The following is a 13,872-nucleotide window of genomic DNA, read 5'->3' on the forward strand; positions in this document are numbered from 1 at the left end:
CAGCGAAGGAAATAAAAAGAAAAGCGGAAAGGGAAACCGTGTGGCAGGCTAAGCGCGGCGGAAATGCGACGGGGTACGAACGAGAGCGCCACCGGAGATAGGGGGGGGGGGCGTAAAGGCCAAGCAGAAGGAGCGGAGAGAGCCGGCGATAGAGGGAGACTGCTCCAATCTGCAGAGGCGAAGGCACGCATACGAGGAAGATGAGGAATCGCCGCGAGTGCGTGTCGTTACCGTGCACGCGCCAAGGCAACTTGGTAGTTCGTGCTCAAGCACAACAGGGCTTTCGGGCAGATACAATCGCTGGCCTCTCTGATAGTCGGGGAACCTCGTCCTCCAACTCATTAGCACCCTGAGCTTGGTTTCACAAGGGCGGGCATGCTGGCACGGGATTCCATACGTCGGCCACTGCCACCAGCTGCATTTGATCGAAGATGTCCAACCAGTTACCCGCGCGCACACACATACACGACCCCACATCGCCGCCAGACAATTGTGAGGACATGCGCAGCGGAAGCGGCGGGATGTGGGTGCGGAAGAGCTGAACGAATCATTCATTGTCTTGGCCGCGAAGTTCACCAATGATGCACTTCATCGCTTCTGCAGTCGCATGGGAAAGGCGGAGTGGCGGCGTCCGTCGACTTCGCGAGACTGGAGGTGTCCCGTGGCGCCAAGCGTGGCGGGGAGTGACGCAGCGTCTCTAGCGATCAGCGCGGCTCAGAAAAGAAAAATGGGGATGCGCGAGTCGATTCTGCACAAAGACGTCGCACTATTGCAGGCGCTGGAGAGGTGCCTCTTGTCACGACGCTGTCGTGGCGTCATTGATGGTACAGCAGGGGCTGCAAAACCCAATAAAATAAATTGTTCCCGATTGTGTTTTACGTAACAAAGTAATTAAAATGAGGCGAGGCGAGCGGTGAGCTCAGTTGAACTTCACCTCACCGACAGTCCCGAGGTGGTGTGAGTGCCAGAGGGGACCGTCGTACTCCACTTAGCATCGTATCAATTTCCACAGAGTATATCGCCGCACAGCCCAGTATACGAGCCTGCATTGCCGCTCAAGAAACGTATGGCGCCGATCTCGATACTGGAGGCGATGATGTAGATTTGCGTTGGTGTGTTCGGCGCCGAGCGCCTTATGGAGAGAATGAAGCAAACAGAACAGAGCGGTGCCCAAATCATAAAGCGCGGCGCTCCTGTTCTCTCGCTGGACAGCCACACGCCCACACAGACGCGAAAATGAAATAAAGAGATGAGGTAAGGCTTGCTTGTCACAGTCAATTGTCACTCAGCTGGTGCACACGCTCCGACACCACATTCGGTCTCGGTAAGCGCAGATCACTTGAAAGGGAGATGATATGGTGTTGGAATTATGTCAACAGGCAATAAATAAAGAGAGCGTACATCGCAAGCACCAGGGCTCATGCCGCGCGGCACGCGACTAGCATGTGCACAGGAACCCAAGCACCGCAACACACGATGACGCGCCTAGTAGCCCTTATCCATGCACACTGTGTGGGCAGAAACAGTGCCATGGGCGCTGAGCTCGTCGAAGATATCCGTGAAAACTTTCATGGTGCGCTTCACGACATCCCCCGTCAAGTTTGCGGAGTGTGCTGTCAACAGCAGCTTGCTGTCAGGTAATTCCCACAGAGGAGAGTCCTTCGGAAGCGGCTCCACCTCAAACACATCGAGAGCAGCAGCGCGAATAGTGCCCCTCTTGAGAGCCTCGATGATGTCAGCTTCGCACACCGACATGCCGCGGCCAATGTTGATGAAGACGGCGCTCGGCTTCATCTTTGCAAAGAGCGCCTTGCCGAAGAAGTGCCTCGTGTGCTCCGTGCCGGGCAGCACAGAAACGACAAAGTCGGCCTCGCGGATCGACTCGTCCAGCGCGTCATTGCCGCGCACCATCACGCCAAACTTGTCCGTCTTCTTGTCGCCGCTGCGACGGATGCCGGTCACCTGCATGCCCAGCGCCACCGCCTTCGCGCCGCAGGCTTCACCGATGTCGCCGTAGCCGATGATCACGACCTTCTGCCCGCTGAGTTCAATGCTGCTGAAGGGGTCCCACTTCCTCTCATTCTTCGAGGTAACCAAGCGCCATGGAAGACGATTGAAGTACAACATGCTGAATACGACGTACTCTGCAAGAATGTTGGAGCAGCAGCCCTGCGAGTTGCAGAACAGGATGCCGGAGAGCTCCTGCTTCAGCTCCGAGAGCTTGTACGCGTCGACGCCGGCAGTGAGACTGTAGATGAGCTTCACACGGCGCTCCTCCTTGTCGTAGTCGTCGCAAAGATCCTTGATGACGGCGTGGGCGCAGCTCTCCGAAACAATCATGAAGATGCCATCGTTGTCTGCCTTCACAGAAGCGAAGCAGCTGACATCGGTGCCGCACACGATGGCCGAGATCCTGCCCTCGAGCTTCTTCAGAACATCACACACCACAGCGCAGTGGTCGCCACCGACGCAGACGCAAATGGTAGGGGCCATGCTGCCGACAACGGAAGCACAGAATGGGCAGGGGTTCCACTGCGCTACAGAGCGCGACCGCGTGAGGCGATAGCAGAGAACAAAGCGTGCTGTTACACAAGCTTAAAAAGATATATGTCAACCGTGTATTGGGGTTTGACGTGCATATGAGCGGATGACGGAATCGACTGACGCTGGCGTGTGTGAACTCAACGCCACACGGGGTGCTGGAGGTGGTGTCGCTAGCGGGTAGAGAGGGCCAAGCAACAACAGCGAAGGAAATAAAAAAGAAAAGCGGAAAGGGAAACCGTGTGGCAGGCTAAGCGCGGCGGAAATGCGACGGGGTACGAACGAGAGCGCCACCGGAGATAGGGGGGGGGGGCGTAAAGGCCAAGCAGAAGGAGCGGAGAGAGCCGGCGATAGAGGGAGACTGCTCCAATCTGCAGAGGCGAAGGCACGCATACGAGGAAGATGAGGAATCGCCGCGAGTGCGTGTCGTTACCGTGCACGCGCCAAGGCAACTTGGTAGTTCGTGCTCAAGCACAACAGGGCTTTCGGGCAGATACAATCGCTGGCCTCTCTGATAGTCGGGGAACCTCGTCCTCCAACTCATTAGCACCCTGAGCTTGGTTTCACAAGGGCGGGCATGCTGGCACGGGATTCCATACGTCGGCCACTGCCACCAGCTGCATTTGATCGAAGATGTCCAACCAGTTACCCGCGCGCACACACATACACGACCCCACATCGCCGCCAGACAATTGTGAGGACATGCGCAGCGGAAGCGGCGGGATGTGGGTGCGGAAGAGCTGAACGAATCATTCATTGTCTTGGCCGCGAAGTTCACCAATGATGCACTTCATCGCTTCTGCAGTCGCATGGGAAAGGCGGAGTGGCGGCGTCCGTCGACTTCGCGAGACTGGAGGTGTCCCGTGGCGCCAAGCGTGGTAGGTAATAGCGGTTCAGGTGCACCTTCACGGTCAACTCTTTCACGTCTTATTGCCCAAGCGGCGGAGAAAGACCTCGGCATACACCTATCACGAAAAAAGAAGGAAGGCGGTTCTAATGAGGTGAAGAAGGCGCACCTACGCGGCATTCCGAATCGCTGCCCTCCACTCTCCTTTATGGCAGCACGAGCCCCCGGTACAGCGTAGTCCGAAAAGAGACACCACATGAGGGAGGTGTGTGGGTGTGTGGCATGGCTCACATAGCACGAATGTGGCCCACATGAGGTAGTGTACATCAAACAAACAACACAGGCAGAAAACAGAGTGGTGGTGGTGGTGGGGGGGGAAGGCCACAAAAGCGAGTGCACACTCGAAAGGCCTCAATGGAGACCAAGAAGAGGTAGAGGGCATGCACGCCCCGGGGAGATGGTTCTGCGGCACCGCGTGAGGAGGCACGCCACACGTGCCTGAGGGTGAAGCCCCTCGGAGACACGTCAAAGACGAAACGAAAAACAGAAAGGAGTCGCGCTGTGTGCACCGCGACAGTGTTGGAGCTTTTCGCTGCCGTTAGTAGTCATCCTCCATGTAGTGGACGCGAAGGTTCGTCTTGTGCATTGGGTTGTCGCACGACTTGGTCATCTTGCCGACGCACTGGCTGCTTGTCAGCGGGTAGGCCTCTAAGTTGTCAATTACGTACACCCCAGTGGCGTCGATTGAGACGTTTTTGGTGGTGAGTAACCGCTCTCGCTCCGCAACGCGCCCCATTGGCAGAAGCCGCGGTGGCGCGTAGTCCGTTCCGCTATACGTCGCGGCTTTCTCGCAGCCAGAGTCACTTGCGGAGGGCTGTGCCTCCGTTGCCGAGTAGCGGGTAGAGAGCATAGTGCTGGCCATGGACTGGAGGTAGGCTGACTCTCGCTGCACCGCTGCGGAAACCTCATCGGCGCAGAAGCCGTTTGTTAAAGTGCCAGCGTGTCCGCTGCGGCTGACGGTAAAGCCCCTCGTAGACCGCTGCAGCGCCGCCGTCTTGTTACGACGCGTCGAGACGCCGGGCATGTCAAGCACCTCGTCATTAGTGTAGACTTGCCTTTTCCGGTCCGTGAGCGCCAGCTCAGACGTGGCGTAGCAGTAGGTCTCGATGTTGCCAATGTCGCCGTGGTGGAAGAGAAGCATGCGTGGCGCTTCGGCGGCAAAGCAGCCGGGAGGCTTCGCCTCCGCGGTTTGTGCGGCGGTCAGTGACTTGTACGATGCATTGTAGGTTGTGCTTGGGTCAAAGTTGCCAGTGCCGCTGGTGGTGGGGAGCGGCTGACCGAACTGACGGCGGTCCTCATCCCAGTTGTCGAGCAGAGTCGCGCAGTGGTAGGCTGACTTCACGCTCTGCTCGCCTGTTGCGAAGACGGACATTGCAGCTGGCGATCACGGGAGACGCGGCCAGAATGGTATGCGCAGACACTAAGGTAAGTCGATGTCGAGTGATTAGGGTGGACAGTCGAGCGGGTGTAGGAGAACGAGCTGTGGAGCGCTCAAATGGGAGAGGGGGGAGGGAGGCTGCGGTAACGCTCTACAGGAGTGCACTAGCTTGCAGGCCTGACCAGGCAGTAACAGCGACACGAGGAGGGACGGAGGCAAACGTGAAGTGCATGTGCTGCCAAATGATGAGAGTGACACAAAACAATGGCAGAGGGAGAGGGAGAGGGGAGGATGCGTGAGCATCATCGTTTAAGTTCAGCAAAGGACCCGCGATGGCCTACGCAGGGGGCCTTTTAGGGTCGCGCACGCAGGCGAGCAAGAGGCACGGTAGAGTCGCGCGTCTTTAGCTCAGGGCGAGGATCTTGCTCCGGTACGCCTCATAGACAAAAAAAAAGAAGACAAAGTTAATGAGCGCGGTACGAGTGACTCCGTGGGAGGCAGTTGCAGAGAAGGGTGGATGCGCCAAGCTCTACCGCCCTTTCGCCAGCTTTCTTGACCTTTTCTCGTTCTTTTTTTTCGTGAAGATACACCGCGCTGGCGCCGCTGCTATCAACGCATCCCTTTCTCCTCTCGCTCGACCCGCATCGGGCTCAAGGGTGCAACCGCATCAGCGCACAGAAGGTGGAGTAGACATACCAAGCACATCTCCTCTCGGTCTAGAGACGAAGACTCCACAGGGACGCGGCACACAGCCATGCGAGCCTCTGAGCGAGCCACCTACTCACACTTACGAGAGAGGAAGTAAAAGACATAGAAAACTCACACCGAAGACCTCTGCACCAGCTGAGGCCAAAGCTTCAAGCAGAGGACAGGGGGGTGGGACAAGTGAGAGGCGCGTGCGTTGAGGCGCAGACTAACGCCCGCCTACATTGCTGGGAGCGGAGGTTCATCACCAGCGGCACCATCACTCGCGTGCCGTGTACGCCCCTGGCGCATCCTCGAGCACCAGCTCCACCGCAAACCCGGCGGGGTAGCGGTCACCTCTCGCATCCTTGAAGGCCCCATCCAAGTCTCGGCGCTCGAACCGCATCGTCGAGTGTGTTTCCAGCCCGGTGTGAATCCAGAACTGCACGGGCGGCCGCAGTGGGTTCGGGTTATTCTTGTAGTAGAAGAACTTGAAGCAGACGTCGCCATCCACGGCCGGGATCTCATCAGGGAAGGCCAGCTCCAGCGTGACCCCGGCTGCTCCGGTAACGCGAAAGGACCGCTCGTCTGGCAGGTAGCCGGTGATACCGCTCTCCGCCGTGTCCATCTCGTTGGCCTCCTCGTATACCACCTCTTCGTCATTGTGGAAAAGGTCTTTGATTTGCGTGCGCCAGTTATACGTGCGCGGGTCTGGAACCGCGGCGTTGAACGTAACGGTGCGGTTCGTGAGGTATACGACGCGCCGCTCGGTACACGGCTTCACAATGACGGTCATCCACAAGTGCTCCACCCCGCGCCGCACCCAAAGCGGGGGGATGTTGTGCAGCACAAGCCGCCGAATGCGACGCGGGCGAGACGGGATGATCATTCCAGGCTGTTCGTTGATGAGGTGGTCAAAGTAGCGAACGTAGCGCTCCTGTGAGGGGGTCTGCACGCCTTGCAGCTTCTGCGAGCCGATGCGGCTGCGTAGAAGGCTGAAGTGGCGCATGGCAGCGTTGGCGCTGCGGCACTGACCACAGTACATGAGGTACGCACAGATCATTGTGCCAGTGCGCCCCTTGCCACCTTTACAGTGCACCGCGACAGCTCTGGTGTACGGGTCGGCCATGACGTAGTCAGCAACTTCGCAGCAAAAGGAAATCATGAGAGGCACCTCCGCTGGGTTGTGGTCATCCACAGGGTAGGTAGACTGCCGCGGGAACGGCGCGGTGCAGCGCTCCGAGCAGAGTGTGATGACGTGTGAGGAGAAGCGCGTGTACTTGCGGCGGAGAAAGTGCACCACCTCATTCCATGGATTTCGGTAAAAAGCCTCCGTTCCTCTCGCCGGCCACCCCATCGCGATCACGTTGCGGGTTATGTATGCCATGTCTAGGACGACGCCCTCGGCAATGTAGCAGCGACGTTCGGAGGCGCAGAACACACGCAATGCCCGGGAGACCTGAATGACGGTGATGCGTGCCATGAACATCCAATGCACCACAAGCAGTAGTACACACAAGACGTTTGCCGGGGAAAGCGCGTGGATGCTCGTGACGATAAGCCCCACGATCAGCCACGCCAGTTCCCACCAGAGCCCCGCGGCGAAGCGCGCGCCCCGTTCGTAGGCCCATATCGAGAGCACCTCAATGCCGATCACGGTACTGTAGAGGAATAGAAACATCGGCGAGCGGTGGGTGCGAAACACTATGAAAAGCAGAAATAGCAGGGTGGGGACGAGCAGCACCGCCTGCACGTACAGTCTAAGGAAAACGTTGTACACTACCCGGCAAACGTAGTCGACAGTCGTTTCACCTGGGTTTGTGAAGTGCATGTCCTGCGGGTTGGAAACGGACACGTAGTAGTTGTCTACCATGGCGAGCTCATTCGTCACCTCTTGCGGGATTTCATTCTGCACATGAAGGTACCGTGTGCGGTCGCGAAGGTAGTACTCCACCTTCTCGCCCAATGTGGTGGGCACCGACGGTGTCATGTCCACGAGCTCGGAGTTCATCGTCCTGTGCTACAGCGAGCGCTGTACGGGGCCACTGCATACAACGATGAGGCGTCGCAAGGGACTGCGGCGGCGTCACGGCCGCTTCCTTGAAGGCGGGCGAATGTATCTTCGCAGGGGTGACTCTTGCTGAGAGGGGGCGGGGGTGGGGTGAGCCCTTTGTTTTGTTGCCGCTCTCTTCTTCCCTTGCTTTCAATACAGCGGGGGGCCGAGTGGCTCAATCAGGAGAGAGACAGAAAAAGAGAGCGATATCCGGAAGGATACGCGGAGTGAGGACAGGGAGAGGCAAGAGAGAGCGCGCGCGCGTGCAAGAGGAGGGGGAGGGAGGCGTGACGCGACGAAACAAAGGACGCATCGACGGAATAGATGATGTTAAGCAGTGGGATGTGAGTGTTGTGGGGACATAAAGGAGAGAGAGGTAAGTGTAGGCGCTTCTAGTGTATTCAGAGCAGATCCGCCGACACACAAGCTAAGCACAGATTTCGGATCCTCAACACATTAAAACGAAGAGTAAGCGGAGAACCAGAAGTTGGGGGAGGGAGGGGGCTGATGTCGCACCTGCATCAGCAGCAGCTCCTGCTTTCTCTCTAGTATTTTTTTCTTTTCTCTCTATCAGCTCGACTGCGTCAGCGCCACACGTTTGGAAACCAAAGGCATGGTTGAGCACACAAGAGAATCGCAAGGGCAACACAACGGAAGTTCGGGTGACAGGTGGGAGAGATGAGAACACCAGCGAAAAAAAAGAGTTGCAGTGGGGTAGAGGGAAAATGCCGAGAGAGGCGGGGGGGGGGACTGATACCCTGGTGCGCAGAATCAGCGTCTTATCTGTCAGCTTCGCCAGCAGCGCGTGCGCGTGCGTCGGAGGGGGCAAGTGCAAGTCCGTGTATCGACCGCCTTGCTTTGTGACCTTGACGTGAAGGAAAATGGCGCATCGTTCGTTGAGCAGAAGCGCACGTCACCAGACCACCCGAAAACACAAACCTAACGAGAAAGAAAAGAACCGGAGAAAGCACGTGGGCCTCCATTACACAAGACTCGACCTCGCAGCATCGTCTCGTGACCTCGACGCTGGCCAGCCAGATGAACAGGCTCACCCTTTTTTGTCTCCTTGCGTTATGCATCCTTCAGGACGTGCCATTTGCTTCTTGTTTAGTTCTCGTTGCCGGCTCTGGTAGAGGAGGGAGGGGGGACAATCGATGCGTTCGAGGAGTATGGACTGCAGCGTGAGAAGAGAGAACGGAAGGGGGGGGGTGTGGGGAGGGTGGGGCGGTGTCGCACACGTACAACCGCTGCTTGACCATCAGAGATGGTGGTGACCAAAGGCGCCGGCAGAGCAAGCGGGGAGAAGCAGCAGCATCACAGAGAGAGAGAGAGCTTGGCCTACCTGCACGATCATCAAACAACAGCGGCAGTACAAGACACGCACGGGAGCACACAGGCTTCTGCAGACCCACACCGGAGGCAGGAAGAAGGGTACAGAGATCGACACCACGTGGGATAACCACACGAGGCGCGGACAGAGGACACGACAAGAAAACAGAAACACAAGCAAGGGCAACACATGTCGGAAGCTTGCCAGTACACAGGCACGGAATGCGCCTTGATGCATTCTTCGATTTCTTCCTGTGTCAGTCATGGAAGTCAGGTTAGCTACGACCACGAACCCTTTTTTTCCATCCTCCGTGTGCCATGCTACCACGCAACAACCCAAAACAATACAATAATAATACACTACAGCTCATATATGTGGCACGACAGCCAACATCCGCGTGGTCGAAGACGAGTCGTCCTGCTGCTGCACCGGCTCATACAGCAAGCGGACTCTGTGAGACCCTGCAGTGTCTGCTTGCGTGCTGTGCTTCTCTCCCCTCCGTCCGCGTCAGGCCACTGCATGCCGTTACATACGGCGTGGCGACCCGCCACCCCACTCCCGCGGTGGACTCCGCATGACCGGATGGCGTAATTCGTGCTCCTCTGGTGATGCTTCCGGCACCTGCGCTTCACGAGTCCACCCGGCCGAATGCAGCGCGCACGGCATGCTTCGCACACGCGCACTGTGGGGTCGGCTCGTGTGGGTCAATCTTCACGCCCCGCCCCTCTGCATGCCATGCTCGGGTGCGATACGGCATGCCAGCTGCGCATAACAGGCGCTCGCGCTTTTGTCGAGTGGGGGGGGGGGCGTGTGTCAGGACGGCGTTGTTGCCTGGAGGGGGTTCGGGATGGTGCTCTGCCGCTTCCGGCGATGCCACGGGGCGCGGGGTGCGTGCCTGGAGGGCTTGCCCGCGTGATGCCGCGACAGTCCGGCCGCTGCTGTGAGTGCGGGGCGGTGCCGCGGATACGCATGCGCGTGCGCACACGCGGAGAGCTCACAGCCTGCCGTTCTGTGGGGGCACCGAGGGTATGGTGATGGGGCAGCGGCAGACAACCGACGGGGGCAGCCCGTGCCGCGCGTGTGAGACGTGGGCGACGAGGTCACTGCGTGCGATGGGGTGCGCTTTGACGGGCGGGTGCGGAGGCTCTGGGGGGAGGTGCACCGCAGCGCGAGCGCAGCAGCGAGCAGCACGCCACGTGCACCCCATTCTGCCACTACGAGTCCCCCGCCGTTGCAGGAATGCGAGGTGCGGACGGGTGCCCGTGCGGGAGAAAGCGAGCATGGTTTCCTGTCGTTTTGCAAGCTCAGCAGCCGTGCTGTTGGGGTGTGGGACGACTGCCGCGAAGAACCCCCTGTCTCAGCGCGCCGCATCGTGTGGCGCTGTTCCGGGGGATGTCGGCCTGGCGTCAGACACGGGTGACCGTGTCCGCCATCCGTGCAGCTGGCGCTGGCGCTTCTCTGGCATGACTGTTTTTTGGTGTCTCGACCACCGACACACTGACATGTGATGCGCACACGACGGGCGACGGCAGCGCCAGCGCACGTGCCCAGGTCTGTGGCACCAAGCCGTCCTCGACGGCAGCACGCTCGGCGCTGTCGCGGCACGCAAGGCCGCCGCAACCCCTTCCCCGTGCACGCCTGTTCGTGCATGATCGCGATAGCGCATCGCGGCTGCACGCGGCTTGCTGTCTGTCTGTGCGGCACCGTCTGTGCACAGCGGGTCGGAGAGCTGCAGAAGAGTTGTGACGACACCGCCATGCGGGGTTTTTCATCTCCGGTTTCAACTGAACAAAGACGACGGCAGCAGAACGAAAGGACTGGGTCTCCCCAAGCGCCTTCCATCCTCAGTAGAAGGAAACCCAAAGAAATGTTGATTGCACGTCCACAAACGAAGGGGGCGGCGGCCAAGCACGACTTCAGCGGGAGCAACGCATCACAGCTCATGCCTGTAATTTCCTCCCACCCTCTACCGTGCAACCGAGGTGAATGTAACAGAGGAGAGCAGAAAGCACATGCCGCAGCCTCAGCGCGTACCTATCGCCCTTCCGTTTTGCTCCCAAGTACGTGCCTGACGCTCCGCTTCTCCTCCCTCACTGCAGCGATACACTCAGCCGGACATAGCCAATCGTGTTCGACTCCACATCCGTCGACGTCGGCCCTACCGTGCTTCCAGGTGTCCGCTCACACACAACACGGTAGTAGCCATCGAGAGTCTTGAGGTAGCGCAGCGGACGGAGGTCGACCCGGCACGTGCCCATGTACGCCGCACATTCCCAGAAGTGCTCCTCCTGCTGACGGACAATTGTCCCGCGTGACCTGGTATGCCCGCCACCGGCACCACCGCTCGTGACAGTAGTGCCACTCTGCGCGGAGGCGTGGCGGGAGAGGTCAGAGTGCCACACGGCCAGCTGTAGCTCGTCCAGCACATCGGCGACACCGTGCGTCAGCGCGGCCGCTGCGGTGCCGTTACCCGTGGGCACAGTCATTTCCGGTAGTTGCAGAGTCACTTCGTAGTTGTAGCTCGGGTTGCTGCTCTCCTTAGCGACAGCGCTGCGGTCGTAGAAGCCACCGCGCGCCTCGTCAACGTACCAGTCGTGGATCGACTGCCTGCTCGATGATGGTGCACTGGCGGCACGTGAGGTGGACGCTGCCGTCTTTGATTTTGTACACCACGTCTCTGCGACGCGGTACACCTCCTCGATGGTGACGAAGGAGTTCGGATCGGCGTAGCTCGTCACACCCTCCACGCCTGCCTCCGGTATGGACCGCGGCCGTGCGGAGACGATGGGAAAGTGCCCACCCCCGCTACCGGTAACAGTGCCGTGGCCACGACCTTGCGCCACAGCCACACGTGGCAGCTCCGCAGCACTGTACACTACGACGCGCAGGCGCCTCCGTTCTGTTGTGGCGCTGGATGACGAGTTGCCCACTGGAGCCTGCGAGACGTGCAGAGGGTAAGTGCCTGCGATGGAGCTTGCTTCCTCTCCCGCTGAAGCCTCCTGCACGTGGCTACGTCCGGCAGGAGACTTGTGCTTCGACGCGCTGACAGCGTTCTCCTTTGCCGGCCGCGCGTCTGAGGCACATGCCGGGATGCTGCTGGGCGGGACAGCGTCACTCGCCGGCGCTTGGAGGGAGCTGCTTGTCGCACCTCGGCCCGTATTCCACGATTCTTGGTGCGGATGCTGCTGCTGAGGAGGAGCATCCAGAACGGTGCTGGTGGCTGTGCTGTGTCTCACACCGTGGGGCCGCACACGTACTTCGAGCTGTGCGAAGACGTTGGATGTGTCGGCAACAGGGTCGCGAAAGACGACAGCGCGCGATTGGCGGTACAGCCCAATCACCGAGAGTCCAAGCAGCTCCTCTTTTGCCACGTGACGCGGTCCCTGGACATCCCAACCATCGTTCTCGTTCTCCAGTTCCAGTTCACTCATCACCTTGTAAGCCTCGACGACAAGTTTGCTGTGATCTTCGAAAAAGCTGCACACGTCAAACAGCAGGCAAATGGATGGCTGCTGCACCGGTACCGGGTGCACAAAGGACGAGAGAGAGCCGGAGGAAGGTTCCAACGTGGTGATATCGCTACTCAGGCGGACGTTGATACGAATCTTGTGCAAGTCGGCCGTAAGGGAAGTCTGGGCAAAGGAGAAGTTGGAGAAGCACAGCTCCACCACAGCTCGTGTGCTGTGGACACTGCCGCCGTTTGTGATGGGCAACACTTCCACCGCGGTCTCAGACGCCGCTCCAACAGCTGAGCTGCGGGCGAGATGCTGCCCCACTGCAGCCGGTGCGGCAGGAATACTGCTTGATATTGTTGACTGCTGCTGCTGCTGAATGCCCCGCCGATCGCGGGCTTCGGCATCCTTTTGCATCTGCAACGCAAACTTCTCCTCGTCGCTGTCCTCTGACGTGTGGACGGCGTCGCTTACATTGCTGACATCCTCATCGGCGTCGTCAGCGAAAACGCCGGCTTCTACATCTTCGAAAATCACGTGACCGTTGCGGACTCCTCGGTGTCTGTCTGGCGTCAAGTCGGTGGAAGAATCGAAGTTGCCGAGGCTTAGACCACGGGCTGCCGCCTCCATTTGCGCTCGCAACCGCAGCCCTTGTTGAAGCAGCTGGTGCGTGACAGCTGACTTATCCTGCAGCAGGGCCGTGCCGTGGTGACCCACATGCCGCCTATGACGCCCGTGCCGACGCGCCGTTTCTCTGGCGGCTGGGCTGAGTAAGGAGGAGACAGGCGATTCGGCTGCGGTAGTCTCTGTGGACGTCGAGGACGTCTCCGTAGGTGTCTGCGCTGCATCCTCCCCTGTGCGCCCTGGATGCCGGTGAGAACGGCGCGTCTTGGCTCGCGGAAGTGGCACGTGACCGCCATCTTTGCCCTCGTGGCGCTTATGCTTGGTGGCCGCTGTCGGCTCCGCTGATGACAGTCGCGAGCTTGGGTAGTACTCCACGGTGGCTGTGAGCTTCACCTTGCCGACGGTTAGTTCCGCATACTTGCACAGGCCCACGTCTGCAGCGGAGAGGCGGGCTCGCCGGTGCATTACTGGAAACCACCCCTTCACAGGGTGGCCCGGCTGGAGCGTGTCAAGGGCAATTCTGCATCTTCCCACCGTGACAGGGGGCCGACCGCTATAGCTCGACGGCACCAACACATCGAGCTGTACTCCCTGCTGCGGCGACTCCGTCATGCGCTCGAGATAGGCACCGAACTGCTTTGCCGCCATCTTGATTGGGTACGCTATCGTGACCGGGCCGCGCCGAAGTTGTGGCGTGGCTGGCTGCCCTTGTGCGGAGGGGCGAGTTTCGCCCCAAAAGATGGGGCCCACAGCGCAGTAGTCGACTGGCACCACAAAGTGGTTTGGGCTGCGCGAAAAAGATGCGGTGGCGGTCTCTGCCCCGTCTACGGCCGCGGCAGTGACGGCACTGGCAGAGTCGGGGGTTTCAAAGAGTTGCACGGCGGGGCTGTGGTTGATGATTTC

General features: G+C 59.4%; 4 protein-coding genes across 4 annotated transcripts; all 4 read right to left on the bottom strand.

Moving 5' to 3' along the window:
- Nucleotides 1-1,485: 1,485 nt before the first annotated feature.
- LMXM_33_1415 (d-isomer specific 2-hydroxyacid dehydrogenase-like protein) lies at nucleotides 1,486-2,493 on the bottom strand (the record flags this gene model as incomplete). Its single annotated transcript, XM_003878684.1, has 1 exon — nucleotides 1,486-2,493. The coding sequence occupies one exon, from the start codon at nucleotides 2,491-2,493 to the stop codon at nucleotides 1,486-1,488; it is 1,008 nt and encodes a 335-aa protein (XP_003878733.1).
- Nucleotides 2,494-3,986: 1,493 nt separating this feature from the next.
- LMXM_33_1420 (conserved hypothetical protein) lies at nucleotides 3,987-4,820 on the bottom strand (the record flags this gene model as incomplete). Its single annotated transcript, XM_003878685.1, has 1 exon — nucleotides 3,987-4,820. The coding sequence occupies one exon, from the start codon at nucleotides 4,818-4,820 to the stop codon at nucleotides 3,987-3,989; it is 834 nt and encodes a 277-aa protein (XP_003878734.1).
- A 970-nt stretch (nucleotides 4,821-5,790) lies between these two features.
- On the bottom strand, nucleotides 5,791-7,521 carry LMXM_33_1430 (putative tyrosine phosphatase isoform; the record flags this gene model as incomplete). The annotated part of the gene is made up of 1 exon (XM_003878686.1): nucleotides 5,791-7,521. The coding sequence occupies one exon, from the start codon at nucleotides 7,519-7,521 to the stop codon at nucleotides 5,791-5,793; it is 1,731 nt and encodes a 576-aa protein (XP_003878735.1).
- A 3,462-nt stretch (nucleotides 7,522-10,983) lies between these two features.
- On the bottom strand, nucleotides 10,984-13,617 carry LMXM_33_1440 (conserved hypothetical protein; the record flags this gene model as incomplete). Its single annotated transcript, XM_003878687.1, has 1 exon — nucleotides 10,984-13,617. The coding sequence occupies one exon, from the start codon at nucleotides 13,615-13,617 to the stop codon at nucleotides 10,984-10,986; it is 2,634 nt and encodes an 877-aa protein (XP_003878736.1).
- Nucleotides 13,618-13,872: the final 255 nt, after the last annotated feature.

Source organism: Leishmania mexicana, chromosome 33 (assembly GCF_000234665.1).
Source record: "Leishmania mexicana MHOM/GT/2001/U1103 complete genome, chromosome 33".
NCBI classification, from domain to species: Eukaryota; Euglenozoa; class Kinetoplastea; order Trypanosomatida; family Trypanosomatidae; genus Leishmania; species Leishmania mexicana.